This window comes from Furipterus horrens, unplaced genomic scaffold (genome assembly GCF_987537825.1).
Source record: "Furipterus horrens unplaced genomic scaffold, mFurHor1.1.pri manual_scaffold_8, whole genome shotgun sequence".
In the NCBI taxonomy this organism is placed as follows: Eukaryota; Metazoa; Chordata; class Mammalia; order Chiroptera; family Furipteridae; genus Furipterus; species Furipterus horrens.
In genome coordinates this window covers 12042106-12067567 of record NW_028327178.1, presented here as the reverse complement: position 1 = coordinate 12067567, position 25462 = coordinate 12042106, and the positions used below count along the sequence as shown (strand labels likewise).

The following is a 25462-nucleotide window of genomic DNA, read 5'->3' as shown; positions in this document are numbered from 1 at the left end:
CGTGGCCTCTTTTCACACGTGAGCTTCTTGTGGGTTAGGCTCTGTCCTTTCCCCCTTTCTGTCTCCAGCACCTGGTATGGGCGTGGTTCCTAGCGGCTGAGTGCTCCACCAGTGTTCGGATCCTGAGGGAACTTGATGTGGTTACCTGTCTTCGCCATTCTCATGGCTTTGCTGTATTCCCATTGGCAACGCTAGCCTCCTTCTTACTCCGATCTTCCTCTCCTTATTTAAAGCTGGGCTTCACTTCAGCAGCCTCCACCATTTCTGCCTGTATGATGTCTAAAGTTCCTTGCTATTATAAAGAACAGTATGCTCATCGGACTGTGTTTATTTACTGTGCTGCTTTTGTTAGCACTTGTTGGTGGAACCCCTCTCTGGGCAATCCTAGCGAAGCAAAACGAAGATCCATAAGGGTTTCAAAGATACTGTGTTATCCAAAAGAACGCACTTGGCTCAGTTCTGAAATATATAATTCTGCTTTTAATTTGGGTTTCTAAGTCAGCCAGAGGTTGTCATTTTAAGTTCATGCTTTAGTACCGCTATGTGTCAAGACAAATTTGCCTTTGTTTCTCAACACGTTGCAGGCTGAACAGTAAATCTTTGTTTTATTGTGTCTTCTGAAACCAAAATTGGTGTCGAGGCAGCTCAGAGCTTGCAAATCAAAAAAGAAATCTTTGAAAAAGTACATGCAATGAATTAAAAGTATTAGGTGTGATTTTGACTGTGGATCTTTTCAGGTTCTTGTTGGGAAAGAGGAATAATAGTAAAGCTTTATACTCATATTTTTACATTAATCGTCTGTTGATACATTACACTTCCTGTCTTTTCTATTCCTTGTGAATGCTTCAGGAAAAATGTTTCTTTTATTGTTTTCAGAATTGTTTATAATTACATCTTATGTGATGGCAGTTTCCTTAAAACAATCCAAGTGCTGTTTAGGAAAAATATATTTTGTTTCTTTAAAAATAACTATCAAAGCATGTTACTGAATGATTATTATATTTTTATTCAGGTTTGAAGACGTTTTGCTTATTTTAACTATATTTTTCATTTCTCTAATTGGTTTTTAGCCTTTAATAAACTAACTTATTTTTGATAAATGGAAAATATCTCTATTTAGAATAAGGGATGAATACCTACCACATTTCTTACAAGAAGACTTTTCTCTGAGACATCTGTCTGTTATATTTTTTTATTTTTGATTCTGTTGCCAAAGAAAAAGTGGATACTGTGTCTTTAATGGAAAGCAAAGGTTATCTTTCTCTGGCCTTTGTGTGCTGTGTGGATGGGGCAGCCAGACAGGCAATGTGCGCAGGGAGACGAGGGAACCGGCTGTGGATCGATACAAGCGGTGTGAAATGAATTAATGCGAGGCGGGCCGTCTGTCTGTCAGAAGGAGTGCGGGGGGCGGGGGGCGGTGTGGTCAGTGACTGCAGAGATCTGCTTCCAATAAATCCAAGCCTTCTGTCTGAAAATAAACTCCACTCTCTGTTGTTAAATTTTACTTTATTCAAAGTAAATGTTCATTTCAAATTATTGCCTCCTGCTTATTTAACTTGGACCGCAGGAAAACCGCAGTTGTGAGAAGGTGACGAAATAAAAATGCCTGCTATTCTTTTGATTCATTTTTTGAACTCACTGGGAATCTATATTATTGTGGAGTGAGGAATATAATTTTTGTTAATATTTATAAATATTCTGGTATATATTTTGCTTTCTGAGTCATAACCCTCTTGTTTATTGCTTCCATCTAGTCTTTAATGAAATAATAAAATTACAATGAACTCAACTGGTTTTATATTCCAGTATTGGTTACAGTGCTATATTTTAAATGTTACTCTATTAAAATCTAGTATATAATCTTTGATTATTAAGTTAATCACATGACACTGAAGTCTTCTGAGTTCATATTATTTGTCATTACTCAGATATTATTAACCAGCAGGAGAAAAATGATTATAAAGGCAATTTACAAGCTTTTGAAAGATAAATTTTAGAATAATATATCTGATTTTACTGGTGGGGAGAGATAAGTATAGTTTTATTACATTGATTTTGAAAAATATATTTCCATATTTTCGTTAAAAATTTTTTGTGAGTAAAAATGTTGCATGCAAGTGGGAAAGTTTATATATATATGAGGTCTGTTCAGAAAAAATCCAACCATTGTTAATATAATGAGAATGGTTTGCATGATATCGATGTAACCTGGCAGCCAAGGAGAGTGGACTGGAATGCTCATGTGTAAACAATGACAACTTCACTGTACTAGTCAGTGGGGGTGGTAGATGCAGTTGAGTGAGCCTGTGTACTGTGTGGCTGTCACATTCAAAGTGACTGAGCGAGCACAGCAATGAATCTGCATCAGATTTTGTGTTAAGTGTGAACATTCCTCTGCGGAAACTATTTGGATGATTCAGGAGGTCACAGCTCTGGGCAACTGGTGATTGGCAGCTTCATCACAGCAATGTGCCTGCTCATGCATCACGTCTCATGCAGAGTTTTTTGGTGAAACATCAGATCCCTAAGGTGACTCAGCCCCCCTACAGCCCAGATTTGGCACCCTACGACTTCTTGCTTTTCCCAAAACTAAAATCACCTTTGAAAGGGGAGAGATTTCAGACTGTTAATGAGATTCAGGAAAATACAACAGAGCAGCTGATGGTGACTGGGAGAACTGTGTGAGATCGCAAGGTGCCCACTTTGAAGGGGACTGAGACGTCATTGTCCTGTGTACAATGTTTCTTATCTTGTATCTTGTATCTTCAGTAAATGCCTCTTTTTCACGATACGTGGCTGGATACCTTTTGGACAGACCTTGTGTATGTATATATCTCTCACAGGGAATAGTAGTCTAAGTATTTAGAAACCTAGATGGCATGAACATCTTGTAATAGTCTTTTCTGTCCTCCATTTTTTACTTCTGCTACTAACCACAGCCCCACCACCACCCCTACTTTCTCTCTCTGCTTTGTCCAAACCCAGTTTCTATTCCATTCCATTTTTTCCCTTGTTTTTTATCCTGATTCACACTGTGGAACCCATCTATAGACACTTTTTGTCTAGCACAAGGTACTTTTAATTTTTTTTTAATTTTATATTGTAAAATCTGTATTAGGGGACTAAGTGGTTTTTAAAATATCTCACATCTTTCCCTTATTTTTGTATGTTTTTTATTGTGTCTCTTTATCTCTGTATCATCTCTTATTGTACCTTTTTATTATATATCTTTCCCCAAAGCATACTTATTATTTTCTAGCATATTTAATAAGAGAATTTGTGTCATGGGATTGAAGGTGTTCAGTTCTATTCAAGGTGTATTTATTGAACCTTTATGAGGTGTTCATCACTGCCAAATATCATGGGGGTACTCAGAAAGTAAATGAGTCTCAGAGTTAATAGCATAGTTCGACAACTAAGTATGCTTACATCAAGTACATAAGGAAATAGAAAAGCACCGCCAGATTATGAATTGATGTTTATAATCTTGATTATCAAAATTATAAATATGTAAGAAAATGGAGTTCCATATAAATGTTTTCTAAGTGGACTCTTCTTCATATTTCTCAGGAATATTTTGTCATCTTATTGACAGTAGATAGTGATGAAGTGACTTTTATACTTCAAAAAGTTTAGTTTTTTTATACCAGGAAGAAAGGAAAACAATTTATTCTGCTCTTCGTGTTTCATGGCAAATAGTATTGTATTCTGCCATAATTCTCAAAATCCTCAGTTTTCTTTAGTGACAGTGATATGTAGTACTTTTGATGTATCTTTTTTTTAAGTTAGATTTATTGAAGTATAATTTATATAACTTACTGAGTATATAGTAAAATTCAGTCTTTTTTGCATTCAATTTTATGAGTTTTAAACAAATGTGGATGGTCATGTTCTCACTCCCACAATCAAGATGTAGGATATTTTCTTGGAAAATAATTTGCTCAGACAACTTCATAGTCAATTCCCTTCCTTCACCTTTAGCCGCTGGCAACCACTGATTTCATTTCTGTCCTATCGTTTTGCCTTTTACAAATATCCGCCTTTTAGTTAAGATAGGAATAGCTAAGTTATGGCTGGAAATTTTTTAAAAATGTTATTGCTTCTTCTTTTGCAGATAATAATTAGAAGGATTAAGTCATTTTTGTTCATATTTTACCATAACTTTATGATCTTAAAGTTCTAAAGGAAAAGTTTCTATCATGTCCTTAAAACAAACTATTAAAATCCATTTTAAATGATCGATACCATTTGGATTTAAGAGTTGATTGTAATAATTTGGTCTTTCCGTTCTCAGTATTTCTTACATTTGTATCTTCCAACAAATGTTAGGAATCTTGGATTACTTTCTGTTACCATCAAACACCCAGTTTTACTGAAGTTGGGATATTTAGCTGATCCTTTAAAAATGAAGTATATATTATTTTGAAGTAACCAAGTCTGTCTTTTTAAATTTATTGGTGACATAATAACCCAGAAATTTTTATTGTGAGGACTAACAGAATGAGTTACAAATATGGTCAAATTCAAGAGTATAGTTGAATTTTTTTTTAATGGAACATTACTTCTTCCTGACACAGAAAATGTTCACAGCGAATTTTGTTTTCTTATTGCATAAGTGTTCTGTGTGGCTCTTTTTCTCCTGGTTTCCTTCAGCTACAGAAAAGGTATCGAGAGCATACAAAAGTGGTGTGAATTTCTTGATTAATCTGGAATGTTAGAAAAAGAAAGTTTTTAAAACAGCTTCATTAAGATAAAATTCATATGCCCTTAAAATATACAATTCATTAGTTTTTAGAATATTCACAGAGTTGTACAACTACCACCACCATCAACTTCAGGACACTTCCATCACCCCAAAATATTGTATCACTCCTCTTTCCACCGGTCCTCACAGCCATGTGCAACCACAAATGTTCTGTCTGCAGCTTTGCTGATTCTGCACACTTTAACACATGGTGCTTCATGACCGGCTTCTTTCACTTAGTACTTCATATCCTTGTATTGCTGATTAGTATTCCGTTATATGAATGTATAATTATCTGTTCTTCAATAAATTGTGATATAGTCATATATTCATTCATCACTTAGTGCACATTGACCTATTTTGAACTCTCTGGCTTTTCTGAATAATGCTGCTCTGAACACTCAAGTATAAGTCTGTGTGGACGGACATATGTTTTCATTCCCTGGGAGTGGAATTGCTGGTAACTCTATGTTTAACCTTTAGAGGAACTGCCAGACTGTTTACTGTTGAGTTTTGAGAGTGCCTTATATAGTCTAGGTACTAGTCTCTTGTTGGATATGTGATTTGTAAGTCTTTTCTCTCAGTCTGTAGCTTGTCTTTGTATTTTTTTAAAAGAGTCTTTTGTAGAACGTAAGATTTTAATTTCGATGAAGTCTACGTTACCAAGTTTTTCTTTTATGGATTGTGTTTTTGGAGTCAACTCTAGGCTTAGATTGCACAGATTTTTTTTGTTGTTAAAAGTTTTATACTTTGATCTACATTTAAGTTCATGATTCATTTTAAGTTATTTTTCTTTTTTTCTTTTTTTTTCTTTTTTTCCCATCACCATTTAGTCCCCTTATAATTTTAATTTTACAGGAAAGGAAAATAATACTACTAATAAATGAGTGTTGCTATCTAAACTGTTCCTTACTATCTTTCATCTGTTTCTGTAGTCATTTAAAAAATTATCAAGTGTTAGGCAAGAAATGAGATTAAGAGATTTCAGAGGTTTATATTTTGATTTAATCTGAAATAATGATCTTTGATTTTGTATTTAAGCAATCAGTCTTTATTTAGGAATGTGGCATTTACCTTCTCATCTCCTTCTTTTGATTATTTTACTGAGAGCCATTTCTAATTAATTTAATACTAATTTTCTAGTAATCCCCCTTCTTTATTTTAAAATTTTATCTTGAAAACCCCACAACAGAATGATCCTGCAAAAGGAGGGCTTGGTCATTTTGAATTTATCAGGGACCACTGATGGAGTGCTGTTCCTTTTCCTTGGAACTGCCTATTGCTAGGTATAGTTCTGGACCATTCCTGGCGGTTCATGACTAAGGTTCTTTCTTTCTTAGTGCCTTTCATAGGCCTGAGGCAGCAAGGTTGAATATCACATAGACATATTTAAGTTAGTACACCTTGGAAAAAAAAGAAATCCTTGAATGTTTATAGCTTTTGGTTTTTTAAATATTTTGACGGATACTGTATATGCAGTTATTGAAGTACTTATGAAGAAGACTTGATTGTAAGGGTCAGTTCCTAGAGTAACTTCCGATAGTGAAATTTTTATATGCTATGATTGAGCAATACCTGTTGGTAACCAAATGAAAAATACTGAGACACCCTACTATCCATTACCTAATTAGAAATAATGTGGTAGATGTAAATTGACGTCAAAATATGCCATCAGTGGTGGGAAGATAGGTAAGTATGGAAAAGACATCTGTATGAACTGTAAAGTTCTCAGGTGATAATTATCTGACCTCATGTCTAACTCCGTCATAGACAGAGATGTTAGTTCTTTTGCATTTCAGGTCTCTTGCATTGACCCAGAGCGCAAATCCCTCTTTTGCTATCATTCTTCTTCACTTTCTAGGAATTTTTTAATCTTTCTATCATAATTATGTCTAAGTCAGCTAAAGTAACTGTAGCAAGAACCTTGAAAGAAATCAAGTAAAAATGTAATTTACTTCAGCACTGTTCTGTTTTTCCCAGATCTTAGTGAAAAAAGTCATAGTTTTCATCCATATGTCTATACGCACATATATAAAGAGAGCTCACATAAATGTTTGGTTTATTACTTTGTGTCTCTTCCTAATTTTGGTGAATATCCAGGGTGGAGCAAAAGTAGGTTTACAGTTGTATGTGAAACAGTTTATTCTTGTATTATTATTTATTAATTATTGTATTTTCCATACGAACAACTGTAAGCTTTTGCCTGCCTGTATTTTTAAAAATGTATTGCATTTGCATCCAAGAAGGTAGAAAGTTTTAAGAGTTTTAATCTATCTCTCTTTTAGTTCTTAAAAACTGAGCCTGTGTTTTCTGCTTGTTTTAGCTGGGGTCTCAGCGGAAGCCATGCAGACAGTCACCCCTGCTCCTGATACCACCTCGGGGGCCGAGGCCAAAGTCCAAGAGGAAGAGCATGACCTTGTAGATGACGACATCACAACTGGTAAGGAGACTTCTTGCATGTAATCTGGATGAGCCTTGCCCAGTACTGGGAAATGCTTTTCTGCCCTTTACAGTGGGACTAAGTATGTTGATGGAAAGGGCAGAAATTTGTATTGATGGAGTATCTGGTTTTATAAGATCCTGTAGTGTCCTTCTTGATCTTGAAGTGCAGTCCAGGTTTGCTCATTGTTGCTGTAACAATGAACCTGCTAGCTGTGCATTTGATTTTCTGGGGACCTTCTAATTCAGAGGCTAGGGTTATTTGTAAAGCCTTGGGACATGTAGAGGAATACACCTATTATGTTATGAAAGGCTTTGCAATTATAGGGTAAACTGAAACTATTGAAGTTGTAATAGCAATATAGGCTACATAAGGAAACTCACAGATACTCTTTTTTTACCTACACTATAGAAATAAATGAGTTATTTACATTGCTTGGGTAGTGAACATTCTTATCTGTCTTATTTATCATATACAGGCATAAAGTAAAATTTACAAAAGCCATGCGCCACATGTTTTCAGCCTATCTTTTTATAGATTTAAGCAGTTCCAATTACTAGATCTCCAAATACATTCAGCTCCATTTCTTTTAATGAACAGAGGATAAAAACAATCTATTATAGATATTTCTATTGGTATTAAGAATGATAAACTTTTGTTTTTGATGTGGGTGTTTAAAATGTAAAATCTGACGATACCTGTCTATAATTTTCATGAAGCAACAAATATTAATAGTAATCAAAACTTTTAAAAGAAGCGTGTCCAGAAAGTATCAGTAAAATTTTCGCCAAAACTTAATTAAAGGGAGAAAAGAAACAACAGGGAGGTTTATTGTTTGTTTGTTTGTTTTCTTGCTAAAGCTCTGTGTGGCAGGTTCTTTACTGTTAGCACCTGGATGCCTTTAAAATGGTTTCACTGGGAAGAGGCTGAGGGTGGCTGATGACTACCCTTGAAATTTACAAAGACTGTATTAATTTTAAAAAACCCAGTTTGTGTTGCTGCTGCAGATAAGGAGTTGACTAAGTTGGGAGCATCTGGTTTTCAGTAAGAAATGAAATGATAGTGGTTCTTATTGTTACTTTTTGATTCTTTTTCATGTTATTAGTTCACTGATATTTTTTTAATCATCTACTTTAAATATAAATTATTTCAGGAACTTTCAACTTTTCTGAAAGCCATTTGTACTTCCTGCATATGGAATTTGTTTCAGTAGCTACTAAAGGAAATTATTTCATTTGCAAGTTTTTTAAACTAGTCTTTATTTTATTCCATTTTCATTGCTTTTTTAAAAGGCTGTTATAGATGTTTTTGTTACATTTTAATTTCCTATAAGTTTTAAAGGCCTTCTGTCCATAAAAAATAGTGGTTTAATTCATGGGGGAAAAGAAGTTATCTTTGCAATAATAGAATAACTCAATTTGCATTCTGGAATAAAATGTAAATGTTTGGGCCCTCAAGCATTAGTAAATCAGTGCATTGAAATTTTGAATTATGCACTACCAAAATCATAAGACTGCATTCATTATAGCACATGGCTGTGTTTTTATTTAGTTGTTAAAAAAATCAAGTAGCTTAAAAATGAAAATCTAATTTTGGAGAGTCAATGAATGCTTCATAAAGTGTATTTTGATCTGTATGAAGTTCAGTTAAGCGTATGTGACAAACGGCTTTTATCAGTTGATTTATTCATTTCATGCCATGGGTACTAGAAGCGAGGATGTTCAGTATCCAAAGAATTTAAACAACTGAAAAAAAAATGCTTCCTTAAAATGTTGTCAAAGCAGCTAGCATGCTGCCGTCTGTGGATCGTTCAGGTTACCTTTGGATTGTGTGACTTGATTAAGATGTGGTATAGATTTTCATGACGGTTTAGAAGAAAACCATATTTCTTTTTATTGACTAGAATCCTATATAAATTGCATTATGAAAAATAGGGTAGGTGCATTGAGAGAAACCTGTTCGAAGCATAATAATCTTATTTTGAGATAACCAGCATTGTAGGGCACAAATACAAACGGGAGAACTGATCAGGTTAACCATTCCCTTTGAAAAATCTGATCTTTTTTTCCAGTTATTTAAAAGGAATTGTTCTAGTAATATCTCCTCATAAAATAAATAGTAATTATATCATGACAGAGATATTTGCCTGTACTTTGAGTGGATTCTCATTTGGAGACTATAATTAGGCTAATGTGCAGTGTTGTATTAATTTTATACTTGTTGTAATCTGGAACTTAATTTTGTAATTAACTCAGTTAAACAACTGACCGAGATAGCAATTAAAATATGAAGTAATATAAGGTGTTTTGCTATAGAAAGAATAGTCATTTTTGAAGTCTTTCTTTTGGGTGAGACTTGAATGAGGTATGAATGTTGTTTTATGATACTTGACTCTGAGCCTGGCAGTCTTTGTTAGTGTTTGCCTTATAAAAATGAAGAACCGTGAAAAAACTGTGATCAATTGGAACTAATTAAATTTATTTGAAATGAAGAGTCTTCACTGGAAGAGAACAGCTGGAAAAACGGGGAAGAAAAAATTGAGTCTTGATTGAGACAATTTAAACCTCCTTGCTGTCATTTAAAAAATATGCTGGAGCTCCTTTCTGTATCCCTTTTTTTAAAGCTAGTATCTATTGATCGGCTTTACACAGCAATGCCACGCTGTGCCTTGGTCAACATGTACATTTGCTTTACTTAGCGTTCTGTCTTAAGGGTCATCACATTTTGTCCCTCAACCACATGTTTTAAATTACATATCAAAGCTCTATTAGCTGTTTTTGCAGATTAATATTGTTTCTAATGTAGAAAGGCATTAAAAGCATTTCATTTTTTGTATTTTGTAGCATGCATGGTAATGTATTCTCTTTTTCAATGAAATTGCTTCAGGTTTTGCAATTCTCTGTATATAAAATCTGTATTAACAGCAATAATAGTATTTTTTTCAAGTCACATGACTGGCATTAAGACCGTTTCTAGATTATTTATAATTTCAAAGTTACAAGAATATTCCTCTAACCCTGTGGGTTTTCTCATATGTATACTTTTATTTTTAGTATTGTAATTTAAATGTTTATGTAGCTATATCATCAATGTTTTTAAATAATATGTGCTTATTTCCATTACAACATTAATAGGTCATAATTATAATAATAGAATAAATCTCACTAAAAACTGACATGCATAGAAAAATTTAGATCTATCATAATCTATTTTTTAAGGTCGATCTTTCAGGTGACTTTGTTAATTATCTTTATGTAGTTTGCATCATGGGAAAGGATGGCATTCTGTGTGAGGACGAAGCTGTTGCAGTTTAAAATGACCTCACCTAATTGCAGTTTAAAAGTTTAGAAAGTTTTCATCCGCAAACCTTCATGGATATATTTAAGGAAGTCACTGTATTTTTCTGAGGGCCATAGTTCGGTGTCCTGCCTCTTGTTCAGTATTGCAAGGATACACACTGACCATTTAAGAGTGTAAAGGGTCAGGAGCCACTAACATTGTCAGAGAGACAACTTGGTTGACAGATTCGACTGCTTACAACAAGTGAGGCAATGATATATGAATCCAGATGCATCTGTTCTATTTTTTGTAAAATTTAAATTTAATTTATTTAAAAAAAAAAACAAAAAGATGTAAGTGCTATGGATAAAAGAAAAAATAGAGAAAGGTAAGAGAAATGGAAAGTTACATCCATGAACAACTTATAATATCCAAGCACTTTATATTTAACTCTTACGTTTCTTGGAAGTGGAGACCCGTATGTTTCCAGCTATACAGATGAGGAAACAAGCTCAGAGAGGTCATTTTTATAAAGCCACATACTTAACCAGCCATGGATCTGGGACTTAAAATGAGTCCCGCCTGATTCCACAGCTTCTGTGTGGTCTTCAGACCACGCAGCCTGCCTCACCTTCGCAAAGCCGTGGAACTTTGGCAGATTCTTCTGAAATGAGAGGTGATGCCCGAGTCTACCTTTACTGTTTATAACATCAGGATAAGCCTGGTATTTGCTGGATATCCTGTCTTATTGTTTAAAATGCAAACTTGTCATTCAACTCTAGGCCACAAGATTATCTTCTTAAAAGAATAAAAAGAACCACATATTTGTTCTTTAAATTTCAGCCATTATTTTGGACTACTGTGATATAAGACTGTAAACATAAGTAGTGTTTATTACTTAAGCTATTTTATCACATATATATGTATAAAATGAAGTATTTATTGTTCTGTCTAGCTTTTTGAAGTCATCAGTATAAAACAGACACCTTACCATACATTCATAAAGTCAACATCTTTAGTATATTAAGATAGAACCAACAAGTATCTCTAGCCTGAAACTAAACATTGATTTGTGCATTTTACCATTTTCTAAAAGTTCTGTTCATAAAATGTTTATACATTTATTTTGGCTGAAAGATAGAAAATTTATTCTGTTTAAGTATATATGAGTTCCAAAGTGCAAAATTTATGGCATTATGCATTCAGAAATCAGAAGTACTTTCTAAGCATAGAACCAGAGGCCTTATAGTTAGGAAACTAGAGTAAGACTCCCACCTTGCGCCTTATCCCTTTCTCATTCTTTAATTTATAATTAACAGTCTAAACATTAGTACTACATCTATGTGAATTTTAAATTATTTGATCTGAATTGTAATTACTTCCCTTGCATTTGAGTTCAGAATATTAGCTACTACAAAATATAAATTTACTATATTAAGGTTTTTAGATAATTATAAATTACTAACGCTGTAAATTTACCATGTAGTTTTCATGAACACATATTAAGGAAAATAGTTGTGGGTTTATAGTTTTCTAAGTGAAATACGTCACTCCAAATAATTTTGCTTTTCTATACTTTTTTTTGTTGTTAATTTAGAGGAAGAAAATGTGAATTAAAATATTTTTTGTTTAGTGTTTAACACTTGGCTCTCCTTGTATGTTGGCAGGCTTTTAAGAAGAATATTTCTCCGTATGGTATTTGAGGGTTTCTGACAGGAATATTAAGATACAGCCAAATTATAGCTTTTAGTCATTCATATTTTCCTCATATTTCCCTCTGGGTTACTGACTTTCCTTTTCTTTGATTTTGACTACCACTTACGTGTTCATTACCATCAACTCTGTTTCGGTAACCTAGGCTTTCTTCTGCACATCAGGTTAAAGTGCCCTGCCTCAGTGTCCTGTAGATACCTGAATATCGAGTCCAGAATAAGCTCACGTTGCTCCCTAAAACTCGTCTCCTTTCGTAGGTATGTCTCATTTAAAGACGTCACTAAGGGGAGGATACCACTAACCATCCAGCATCCCAAACTAGCTGCCAAGGAAAAGTCCTGGCTTTCCCTCCCGATGATTTTTCTGTTCTCCGTTTTCACAGAGAGTACCTAAGTCCAGACTTCCAGTTTTTTCTACTTCGGGCTATCCTGCAGCCATCTCCCTGTCTCCATTCTCTTGCTCTCCTTCGGCTCACATTTACATCACCGTGAGAGTTTCGAAGCCAGCTCATCACCCTTCATCCTCACTAACTGCTGCTTAGTGGCTTCCCATTGATTATGGCGCCACATCCAAACACCTTAGCCAGGTGTCTCGGGCCCTTCCGAGACTCTAGCTTCACCAGCTAAGCAATACCCAACTTGCCCCCAGAGTCCCCTGCCATCTTATCTCATATTTTGCATGTGCCCCTCCATCCAGCTGGTATACTCTCGTTTCTCTTACCGATGTGGCCCAGTTCTCAGGGGTCCCTTCAGATCCAGCTTCAGTGTCACCATCTTCCCAAATCCCTCAGACCCCTCTTACGTGAGCTCTCCCAGTCTGCTGTGTGCACTTCTGCTGTTATCCTCTGTGATGCTGTTAAGTTTCACTTGCCCTCTCCGAGTCATGTGTGGGCGTGTGGCTTCCACCTCCTGGTTATTTCTAGCTCTAAACTAGTCGTCGGCAGCCGTCCGTCTCGAGAGACGATGGTGTAGCTTCTTAAGAGTCTATCTGCACTGCCGAGAATGGTTGTGTAGTCCGACTCGGGAGTGACACGGTATCTGTCTCCTCCCGTGTTGAATCGACATCTTGCGATGACGCTGGAGTGTCCTCTCCAGTGAAGCTGAAGCTACAGAGCCTGGGCAGGGTGATATGGAGGGTCTGCTGTTGCCCATGCAGCAGACCCCCCCTCTCTTCGCAGCTGAAGGATCCAAGGGAAAGACGGAGTCAATACAGCTTGGCTTCAGGTGCGCCGCAGGAGTTGCTGGTATTGACTACAATGTCAAACCGCCTTAGGGACTCCGGCTCCGGATTTTCTGTCGGGGTTTACTCCCTTAGCCTTTCCCCTGAAGAGGTATGCCGCAAGGCAGCGGAGGTTTTTTGGAGTCAGAGTTTTCCTTCTCTGATGTGCCCTGACTGGAAGATCGAACCAGCGACACTTAGCTCGCAGGCCGACGCTCAATCCACTGAGCCAAACCAGCCAGGGCTCTAAACTAGTACCCTGGTACATAGTGTCTTCTCAGGGAATGCTTATTGAATAAATGATTGACTTATCGAATCCATAACATAACTCATGTTTCAAATAGCACTCATTATATAATACATCCTGTAAATACACATATGTATTTATTTAGTTTTATGTATTTATTATATATTTTCTATTCCTATATAACATATGTATGTGTGTGTATATGCATATGTGCGTGTGTGTGTGTGTGTGTGTGTGTGTGTGTGTATCCTTAACAGCCCCCCTTCTTCTTTGCATTTAATGGCTCAAAAAGCATTTGCAACAGATCAGTGAGGGAATGTAGACTCATTTCCCGATAAACTGTCTCTTGATGTTGTGAAAATGAGACTTGGAACAGGTCTACAGCATGGTTAGGCCTACTGAATTTGTAACTGTTGATTCCCATTTAAAAGTTTATCTTTTTCTCTTGGAAAATAATATGTCTTCAAAACTAGGGAAAAGCCCAGGCTGGTGTGGCTCAGTGGATTGAGTGCCAGCCTGCAAATCAAAGGGTCGCCGGTTTGATTCCCAGTCAAGGCACATGCCTAGGTTGCAGGCCAGGTCCCCAGTAGGAGGTGTACAAGAGGCAACCACACACTGATGTTTCTCTCCCTTTCTTTCTCCCTTCCTTCCCCTCTCTGTGAAAATAAATAAGTAAAAAAAAAAAAAAAAAATAGGGAAAGATGTGGTCCATAGGATTTAAATGAGAAAAGACATGGAAAAATACCTGGGACAAATGTGTTTTGTAACCTACATGTTAATTAGAGGGGATGAGCTCATGTGGGATGTGCAAGCAGAGGAACAAACTCTCAGAACTCTTGGAGGGTCAGCACCCTGTCTGTGGTCCATGAGGACCCAGATGGTGGAGATGTGCCGATGGATGATGGTCACAGTTCTTGTCAGTCTGTGAACCCCTATTCTGGTTGCTTTTTATCCTTGCTTTTCTTCCTTCTTTGTGCATCTCTCCCAAAGAAAACCCCAAATCTTGTGGTTTCCCTGGAGCTGGAGGTACCAGGATATCTGTTCCCCAAGAGATACCTCTGGGGTTTGGTGGCCCACTGCAGGAGCCGCAAGGTGGCTTGTGTGGGAGGTGGAAAGAGCAGAAGGGTGGAGATGCCCAAAGGAAGGAGCGAAATGCAGAGTTTTTCCAGGAGGCTTGACATTTCAACCCCACTGAAGGATGAGAGTGTGTGATGGTGTCCTTGTGGTTGGTGGCATTCCTCTGGGTGTCTGCAGTCAGTTACTTAACACTAAGAAAACTTGCTTTTTGTCATCTATTGAAAATTACAAGTTGCACACTCCAATTTAATGTGTTCAGGCTTACTTTTAAATGCGTGGCCTTTAAAGAAAAAGTACAAAGGAAAAAGAGGCAAGGGCAAGGACAAAGAATGGCTAATAAATACCATTTGAATGTTCAGTTTCTCTTTTAAAATGTTTAGACTTTTACAAATGGGAAATCTACTTAATATCAATGTATTTTGGCCAGGAAAGTGCTTGTTTATTTAAATGACTTAAATATAGTGAAGTATCAGAGGTGCCATAACATAGATTAATGAACTGTCGCCTGGGCGCCACGTCTTTCTTAATGAGGTTTTCCAATAATCGCACTTTTATTTTTTTACGTGTGTTATGTGTGTGTGTGTATATATATATATATATATTCTGTTTGCATATAACACTTCTGCAAGAGGTTGGCCACATAAGCAGTCATTAACATTGTCTGAGCCACCTCATCTAAAAGAACACATTTAAAAATCAGGGACTTAATAACTAGCATGAGGACTCACTAGCATTTATTGAGAATCTAATGTGTGTCAGGCTGTGTCCCCGACCCGTTGGAACCCTCACAACAACCAACTGTCATAAAGCCTCCTTCTTACTGCCATTTGACAAGAGGGGAAAATGAGGCCCAGAGTGGCTAAGTCCCCTTGCACATCGAGGCCACAGACTGGAGGAAGTGGCGGAGTCCGCGTTTGAATCCAGGTCATCTGCCTTCCGACCTGTGCTCTCCAATGGAAGTAACTTGTCCAAAACCATGCGATTTTTAAAATCTTGTAAGAAAATAAAGAAACAAATATATTCATTGGACAAGTCGTTTTCTCTTTGGATAATACAGAACCTTTTATTTTAGTATTTAGTATAATTGAATTTTTTAATGTAGTACAAGGAAATATTTACAACGTGAAGAAAGTACTTCCTATTTTCTCTAAAAATACAGGTAATTAATATGGGAAGAAAATTGCATGTCTTTTCTAGTTAAAATTAGAATTATTATATGTGTTTATAAATTTACACACATTAGTGCACCAGCACATATACAATACTGGACCATAAAGGCCTACTAAGGTTTGGTTTTCATATTTTATATATATATAGTTGATAAATTTAGACTAAGTAGGAAAAAGAGAAATACTGAGATAAGAATATAGAGGCAGTTGAAAAAAAAATAAACTTTCATGTGAGTGGATAACCTTCAGGATGAACTTAAAGTTTGGCCTTCTGTGAACTGTGTAATAATACCTCACAATAAAAACAGATTGCATGAGATTGTGGCACACTATTGTATATCTGTATATTACATGAATTGCCTGTATAATTGATAACAAACCTATATGACCCAAAGTTGTAATTCACAAAAGTAATGACAACAATGTCTCATAATTCACAGACTTTATGTCATACCTGTGAATGATTACTTTTACTGTGCAAACCATGTTAAAGGGGAAAAATAGGTTTTAAAACGGATGTGGGGTTTTGAAGAGTTCTTCCTGATAATTTGTAGTTACTTTTAATACACGAAGGGAGATAATCAAATTGACTAGCATGCTTGAATAATTTCCCCATGATTTCATGGATTAAAATTAATTGTCAAACACAAAAGTTTTCTTTTTATTCTTAATTTGAAATTTTTAATCACAAATGAAAGTTAACATTTACTTGAGGTGAAGACAATCATGGACCTGAATGTATTTTCTCCTCACGTGATGCAGCAGAAAGAGGTGTTCTCCCTCATAAATAAGATAAAAATCAAGTAAGAATACTAACCCACCTTTTTTATTTTTTATTTTTGATAACTATTAAATAAAGATGAGTGACCTAAATGAAGTAAATCTAATTTAAAAGGATTCGGAGAAACTGAGTCAGCTACTTTCTCTTCGTCCGTTTTTGTATACTGTTCTCAATGCCTTTGGTACCACCTAAAAGAAGTGGAAGGAATGTTTCATTTAATTCAATAAAAACACTAATATGCACCTTGTGTTCTTCTGTCAGCCCCTTCCAGGGAAGATCGGACAAAGCAAGCATTTAGTTGAGACGACGAGGTCTGACTTTAGAAAGACATGGTATAATCCCCACATAGCTGTGCACACGCACATGCATGACATACATGTACGTATGACAGACTTGGGTAGATGAGAGACTCCCGAGAACTGGACATTAGTTAAGAGTAGGAATTATGAATGAGATAAGCCTGCATTTGGGGCAGAGGTGGACAGACATGGGGAAATAGGAAAGGCTTTCCTGTAAAACGTTTAGTTTAGAGACTTCCGAATAGAGATTCTGGAGGGTGAGAAGAATGGCCGGGCTGGAGCCGAGGGCCTGGCTAATCCCATCCGGCAACATGGGTCTCTTGATTTTGTTACCATCCATCACCAAAAATGGTTCTGATGTTTTGGTGCAAGATGGATACGATTTGTCATAAAATGACATTTATACTCTGCTGTGGTTTTCACTGCATACAATACACTACAGAAAGGATCACTTTCCTGCTCATGGAAAGCTATTTCTCATGATGAATTTGGATTCTTTTTTAGAATTTCGTTTGACCTCACTTTATTGCCATTACCTGCCCAAGTTATCTTCGCTAACGCCTCACTCACTGTTTTCTCATCATGAATTTATCAACTGGCTTTGAGGTTAGGGAAGAGAACTTCTGAAAAACAGGAAGCGGTCTGTAAAGAAAATTCCAGCAACGCAGCCCAAGGTTCAGAAGGACCACAAATAAGAGTGTCAGTATCGCTGTGCCACCTCCAAGTCACCTTGTATCTTTGGTACTTGTGATGCTAAGGTGTGTGACTCAATTACATTCTTTTTCACGTGGAAGTTCTTGCATATTCCAGTAAATAAATGATCTTTTGGAGGGCCTGGCTTGATGTCACAGCCTACGTGTCACTGTTTGATGTACAGAAAGCAGGATTCACTCTCGGGAGCACAGTGGCATTTATCTGGCCGATGTCTGCCCCTGCAGAAGCGTGGTCTTTAGCGAAGCCAAACAGACCTGGGACATCCCTGTAAGGTTCACAACACACTTGTTGAACGTCATTGAACTTGGGGGAATTGGCCAGGAAAAAAGTAGGGGAGGGAAAAGCTTTCCAAGCTAGAGTCAAGGCTTGGAAGGGAGAGAGCAAGAAGTGACGTAACATTTGGGGGAAGTGTAGGTGGATCACTATGAATGTGTATAGAGCAGGGTGGGGACAGGCTGATAAGAGACGATGCTGAAGAGGGGGCCAGATGACGACAGGCTTTGTATGTCTGGCTCAGCTGCTTTGTGCTCCTTTGGGGGACAGTCAGAAACCACTGAAGACTTTTTAAGCCAGGGACAGGGATAATTTGATTTGCCATTAGATAAAAAACACACTGGCAGTAGGTGCCGAATTACTGGGCTCACTACAAGTGGGGGGCACTCAGTTAAGGAGGGCAGGGGAGCAGTGAGGAGGGTGTTGCAGTGCAGCTGGTGAGGCCTGAGCCAAGGTTGTGCAGCTGCAGCTCAGCAGAAGGCTGCCCAAGATGACTGAGGGCTAAATACTACTCTGCATTTTCCTGGAGTGGGATTTGTTTAATTATATTTAAAACATTCTAATTATTTGTGGTACTCTATGTTTACAACTAAAATAAGCTATCTGTTGCCTAATGTTTAACAAAACATTCCTATATGAATGTTTAGATTTACAAATATCAATTCAAGTAAAATGATTTATGTTGTTGTATTAAGTGCTTTATTATGAATTTAGTGTAGAGAATATTAGTGCCATTCATGAACCATATAACATCACCCCATTTTTGCTATATTATCATAAAGTTGGAAAAACCTAATTCATAATCTAGTAGCTAGACTCTCGACTAGTCTTTCTATCCAGTGCAAGGAATTGCTCCGAATACAAAACTTCACATAAAGATCATCCGAACTCTGTTTGCACACTGCATTACTTTTCTATTGCTACATAATAAATTTCCACATATGTTGCAGTTTGAAATAATGGTTTAGCTGTGTCCTCTGCTCTGGGTCTCACAAAGCTGCAGTCAGGGTGTTAGCCAGAGCTGGGAATCATCTGAGGCTTGGGGCCCTCTGCCCAGCTCACATGCTCTTTGGCTGAATGCAGTTCCTTGCGGTTGTAGGACTGAGCTCCTCAGCTTCTCAAGGCCACCACAGTTCCCTGCCATGTGGCCCTCTCAGTAGGAGTTTCCCACCTTAGCAACTGCTTCTTCAAGGTCACCAGGGGAGTCGTTCCTGCATGCTCACTGTCACCTAATCGAGAGAGTGCTGTGCAATGTAACCTGCTCATGGGAGCAGCATCCCATCACTTCACTGTGTTCTGTTGGTTAGAAGCAAGTCCCACACTCAAGGGAAGGGGATGATGCAGGGTACCACTCACTGGGGGTCACCTTTAGGATTCTCTCACTGCACACACCCGTGCAATTTTGGGCCTCGCTGTTGGCACCATCATCTTCCATTTGTTTGCTTGGTGTGTGTATGTTTGAGAGAAAAAGAGAGACAATTTCCCCCATGTCCTCCCTTTGTCCTTAACTTCTCATATGATGTAATTTCTAGACCCATCCCTCTTCAGTCATCTGGACACACTCCGGTTTGACAGTGATGTTCCTCTGAACTTGCTCCCAGAACTGGCCAGGCTACCACAAGCAGACCAGCACAAGTATTATGGGACTGTTGCTTTCCTTTATCTGGTTCCATAATTCTAAAATTAAGTTGTTTTTCTTTAGGAAGCACCCCACATTTCTGACTGCTACTAAATATGAAATCATCTAAACTTTATTTCGACAAGAAGGGCCGTTAATTCAAGTCTTTCCAGTGTAGAAGCAGGAGTTGATATTTGTCCTTTTTGATTTTTGTCTTGTTGACTTCAGCCCATCATTCAGACTAGGGATTTTTCTTGGCTGTCCAGTGGATTCGTTGTTCCTTCAGCGTCAGGTGCTCCATGAAGGTCATGAACAAGGCTTCTAAGTGTCATATGCTCACCAGTTCGTTGTGGGGCAGGTCCCAACGAGACTCCTGCAGCACATGGCCAGGGAGCTATTTCACCTCGTTCCCAGCATTTACATTACCGTGCAGGTTCGGTTTTTCAACTAAATACAAACCAGCCCTTTTGCGTGTCGCCCGGCTCCCATAGCCATCTCTTGTTCATGAAAACGCTCCAAGGGGCTTCTTCAGATGTCTTGCTGAAGTCGGAATACATTGCATGTATGGACAGTATAGGGAAAGATAATGACTTTTACGTTTGTGGTATTGAGTCAAACCTACAAGCATTGAAAGGGGTTTTAAATCATTCTTGAAATGCATTGAGTTGCAGTCATACTGGAAATGTGTAATGTTTTAATTAGCAAACAACAGCAGAGATTATCTTCAGGGTTTTCAGGGGTCACCTTAAGCATTATTGACTGAGTGATTGTCATGTGGTAGAGCAGATATGTCCATATGCTCATGAGTGTCAAAAAGTTATATAGCTATATCTCAACAATATATGTGCATTTCTGTTTCTGACTTTGCATACGTTGTGATTTTTATGGCAAATACGTATTGATGAAGTATTTATAAGGATGTGCAAATGCTTGATTTGCTTGATTTAAAACTTATGTCTTGTGGTACAATGGTTTAGCAAAAGATATAGTGAAGCAGGTATGTCTAAGATTATTTATGCATTCCATTATTTTTAACTATATCACTTTAAGAGAACTTAGTTTGGGATAGAAAAATACAAATCTAAGCCCCTCTGGTATTAATATTTTGCTTCTTTTTGATATTGAGCTATTTGCAGTTGACCACATGATTCGTGAAATATGTAAAGGACTTTACATGTTTATAAATATACTTTATACTTTTTGAAAATAATTTCTTTAAATATGAGGTATATTTTTTAAAGCTTCATGAGTTTAATTTTAAAGAAAATAAGAAAATGTGGAGACTAATGGAAAGATTGGGGTAGTCATATACAAAGTAGTCAAATAGCCAGCCTACTTACAACATTTCATTAACTGGCTAAAGCCAAATTTAACAGATTTTTCCTTATTCTCTTCCAACTGGAGTTGGTTCTTTTTGAAGTAAAAGCAACAGGTGCAGTAACAGTACTTTCCTCTCATCTCTGGCCAGGATTCACCTAAATTTTGGTGAAGGGTGAAAATGTAGAACAAATGACACCATCTGCCACTCCTAACCCACTGGCCCCTAAGCCACTGCTGGGGGACAATGCTGGGGCCCCGGGAGTCAGCCCTGGGCGCGCTCCTGCTGGGCCTCGTGGCGCAGGGTTCCCGCACGTCCTGTCAGCACACATCTTGGGATGCAGTTCCTTCCCCCTGACTGTCGTGCAGAGATCAAAGAAGCTTTTAAATTCCGTTTAATTACTCCTTGAGAAACCATCCACCATATCCTGCAACGGCTATTGTATAAAATACAACCACAGAAGTATGTACTTTTTTTAAAAAATCCAAAATAGACTTAATCTCTTCAAATGCTAAATATGAACGTATTAATTCTTTCTTGCATCTCTTAATCTCTTTCTCCTAAATTATAAGTAAAAGTAGATAATATGAACAGAAAGGATTATTTTGTTTTAGATAATTTATGCTTTTTAATAATTTTCATTTCTTGGAAAGATGCCTTTCAAATAAAACTTCTAAGAAGGTGGTAGAGCCCAGTTGACAGTGGGAATTTTTATACCAATGTGTAACTTTAAATTAGAATAAACTGATACTATTTTCCTGAGACTACTTTTATTAGAATTTTAATAGGTTTGTATTTTTTATATAGTTATTCTTTTATGAAATTTTAGAGTTTACCAAAAAAATCGCTAAGCATCTTATAGTCAAAGGTGACTGACTACTCAGAGTTGTGACTGATAAACATCTGTCACACAACAAATTTGCATAAGTAACTTGTGCTTTGTCAGGCTTATGAGTTGACATCTGTTTGAATGACAGATGTCACTGCAGTTAAATGTAATTTAACTTGGGGATGCTAATCTAAAAGAGGCACACATTTTAATCATTTGCATTTAAAAACAAATGTGGCTATTGCCATTGATATAATTGGCTCCTTCCTTGGTGGAGAAGCATGAACACACAACGCTAAACACTCTTTGGATTAAGCTTTTTAGGGGTATGACCTGTAAAGGGATCTCAAAATTAGTCATTGTGACCATTTCATGAGCCATTGTGACCAGTCAGAAAAGAAGACTATCGATTAGCAATGGCTGACATTTCAAAATGGCCGTGTAGAAAAATGTTATTGGATTTATTAACGTTTCTCATCAACTGTAATCACCAAGAAATTTAAGTAAAAATGTCACAAGCTGGCTCTGTTTAACAGTTTGCTATTGTAAAATTTTAAACAAGTTTTATAACCTCTAACTTTGATTAGTGTATTAAAAAATGCCAGTTTATCAAATCATGAATAGTGGACTTATGAAAAAACATATGGGGAAAAATAAGTGAAAATATAGCTTGAGAATTAGGTTTATATATTGAAAGATTTTGATTTTTACTGAGGTGAAATTCATGAAAGATAAATTTAACCATATGAGAGTGAGCTCTTTGATTTGTTTTAAAAATAGACATTAAGAGCTGACATACTTCTGTTGTATGGCAGATATGGCTGCATATCAATGTAAAATGAAGAAGCTAGAACATTTCTATTCAGGAAAACTGCTAAGAGATATTTAAGAATTTGCATCTTAACCAGCATATTTATTTAATAATTTTGATCTTAGGGCACACCCAGCATTGTGAACATCAAAAACGTCTCCATTAGCAAAAGGCTTTTTTTTTTTTTTTAAAGCATACGCTGTATGCTTTCATTATGTAAAGTTTTCTTTTTTAATTTATCTTAACAAGGTTACTTTATTTTATTTTTATCTGTTTTTAGAGAGAGGGGAAAGGAGAAAGAGAAGGAGAGAAACATCACTGTGTGGTTGCCTCTCACGCGCGCGCCCCCAACTGAGGACCTGACGTGCAACCTAGTCATGTGCCCTGACTGGGAATCGAACCAGTGACCCTTGGTTCTCAGGCTGACGCTCAATCCACTGAGCCACAGCAGCCAGGGCTCTAGCAAAAAGCTTTTTTAAAAAACGGTTGCACTGATTACTTATGATAGCGAGGAGAGAAGCTGTGCGCCGTTTCTACAGGGCATGGAGTCAAAGGACGACAGGGATCGTCCTGAGTCAGGAACAAAGGAGAGAGAAGCGAACGGTTGTCAAAAGAGAGTAATCAATGATATTTCATTAGAGGGTTCCTCCAGAGAAATGAAGAATTCTAAAATGGAAAAATAAGGGAGAACAATAGCAAATAGTGAGTGAACCAAATGATCAAGAGATATGAAAGAAAGAAAGAAAAGAAAGGAGAAAGAATTTTTATAAATCAGCGCTCCAGACATTGACCTATGGAAGGTCCTGGCTTTAGTTCCTGTTCTTGCTAGTCATCTTCAGAGGAAAAACTTGTTGTAAGGCTGCACGCACCATTTCTGCCTCCACATAATAACCAGACATGTCCCTCAGCACTTGAACTTCATGACTTGACTACCCGACATTCTCTGGGTTTTGTTCAGGGGCTCAGGCGTTGAGGAAGACCACAGCCAAAGGAAACCGGGGCATTACTTCATGCTTTGGAGTTAGTTTCTGCTTTCATCACCATGATGAGTGTGGAGTCCTGCCATATAATGGTATCAGAAAAACCTAGTTCATTCCTGAACAGGGCAGAAAGGGAATTTTTGTCCTCGTTTTGATAGTTAGAGCTGCTGAATAGAAGTGTATTGTGTCTGAATGCATCACTGTGTGTCTCTGTAAGGCATGCGTTACCAGACCCTACCTGTGTGGATAAATAGCACCAGCGTGACCTCTTAGAATTATAAGCAGGGTGTTGCTTTTTTTGGTTTTGGGAGCAGCAGACAAAGCTTAACCCACACTTAAACTAAAGACAGCTTATTAGTTTTAAAGATTTCAATAGAACTGGATTTTGCCAATAATCTTGTTATTTTGTTGTGTTTTCACAACTCCAAATGTAGAGAACTATACTGATTTGATCATAGAATAATAATTGCTATTTATTATTTCTCCTGTTAGAAACTAGATGCTTTTTCTTATCTCTTTAACTCTAAAATTTATACATATATGTGTGTATATATACGTTGTCTGTATCTACACCTATATCTGTATCTGTGTTGTCTACATTTTCGAGATAAGGAAACTCAAGCTCAGAGAGGTTAAGTTTGTATCTCAAGGTCACTCAGGTGGATGCAGAAAGGCTGGAATTCAAACAGTGTGATAACACAAAAGCTTGGACTGTCAGCAATTTTCTGAAATTTCTAAGACTCACTCTGTGGAGGTATCAGTGTGCCAGAGTCAGAGCAGGTGGTCCTTTGTGTGTCTTTACTGAAGAAATCCACTTCCATTTTTGTAAAGATTCTTTAACTTCCAAAGTATCTTTTTACTTAAAGAAGAAGAATCCACATTTTACTTAAGTAGACGTCTTCTTGTTTGTTTATATTTCTAGGCTATCATCTTCCAGTTACCAAGACTTTTCTATATTGATACCTATAACGTATAAAAAGTATTGAATAGCCTTCTGTTCATCCTAAAATTTCTTAAGTAAAACAACAATACTTTGAAACAAGATTTTATTGCCATTTTACTGTCTTCCCTTACTCTGCCCCTGGTGCATTTTTGAGAAGTAGAGATTATTAGCTGAGACCACAGCTATTCTATAATTTTTGCTTACGGCCGCCTTTCCCCCTTATATAATTCATTTTATGACCTAGAAGGAGAAAGTTACTCATAGGAGGGAGATGTCTGCTTTTATTCCTTCCTAATAGCTGGCACTGAGGACCCTTTTAGAATATGTCAATTTCCCCCCCGTAGGAGTGAGACTTAAGTTCTGTAGGTAGTATTGGGCCTCTGATACTAAACTCCTTTATTGGTTCATTAGCAAACATTCCAGAGCAATTACCTTTCTTTGAGGCAATATATAGGGCTTCTTAGTTCTTTTATGCTACGCAGAAAGGAAAGCACTATGTAATGATTTTTGATTTCGTATTTTTCCCTCAGAACCCAGAACTCTTAGTGGACCAGGAGCACACTGACAGCAGTAAACTTAATGCACACATTCTGATACACGTACTTACATAAAAACATATTGACAGCCCAAACTCTTAGGTACACACCCAGACACATACATGTGCATGTGTACTCATATGTATGTACATGTACATGTGTGTGCATCCTGAGACACCCTAGAATACCTCCTTAGGGGTATAAAGTATAGAAGACATACAAAGTAGCAAGTCACAAAAAAGTCTTTAATGCTAGTGTGAAGTGTTGTCACTAAGCAGTGTGGCCGCACAGAGGACAGGCCAGCTCAGACCTGACATTTCAGTGGCCACTTAAAAGGCTGTGTCAAGAGTCGTTGGAAGGAGAAAGTAGGAAAGGGGACTCTCCCTCTGAAACTCTGTATGACTCCTTTTCCGTCTCCTAAAGTTTCGAAGTAATTGGGTTTTTCCCAGAGTCCTCTGCTCAGACCTCTGTCT

The 25462-nt window shown here is 37.1% G+C and overlaps 1 protein-coding gene across 1 annotated transcript in view; it reads left to right on the top strand.

Annotated features, from left to right (window-relative positions):
• WDR7 (WD repeat domain 7) overlaps positions 1-25462 on the top strand; it is a 280434-nt gene that overhangs the window by 113903 nt on the left and 141069 nt on the right. The window contains exon 21 of the mRNA XM_090285462.1: positions 7068-7184. Coding sequence (XP_090141588.1) covers positions 7068-7184 — 117 coding nt within the window. The remainder of the gene's footprint in view (positions 1-7067; positions 7185-25462) is intronic.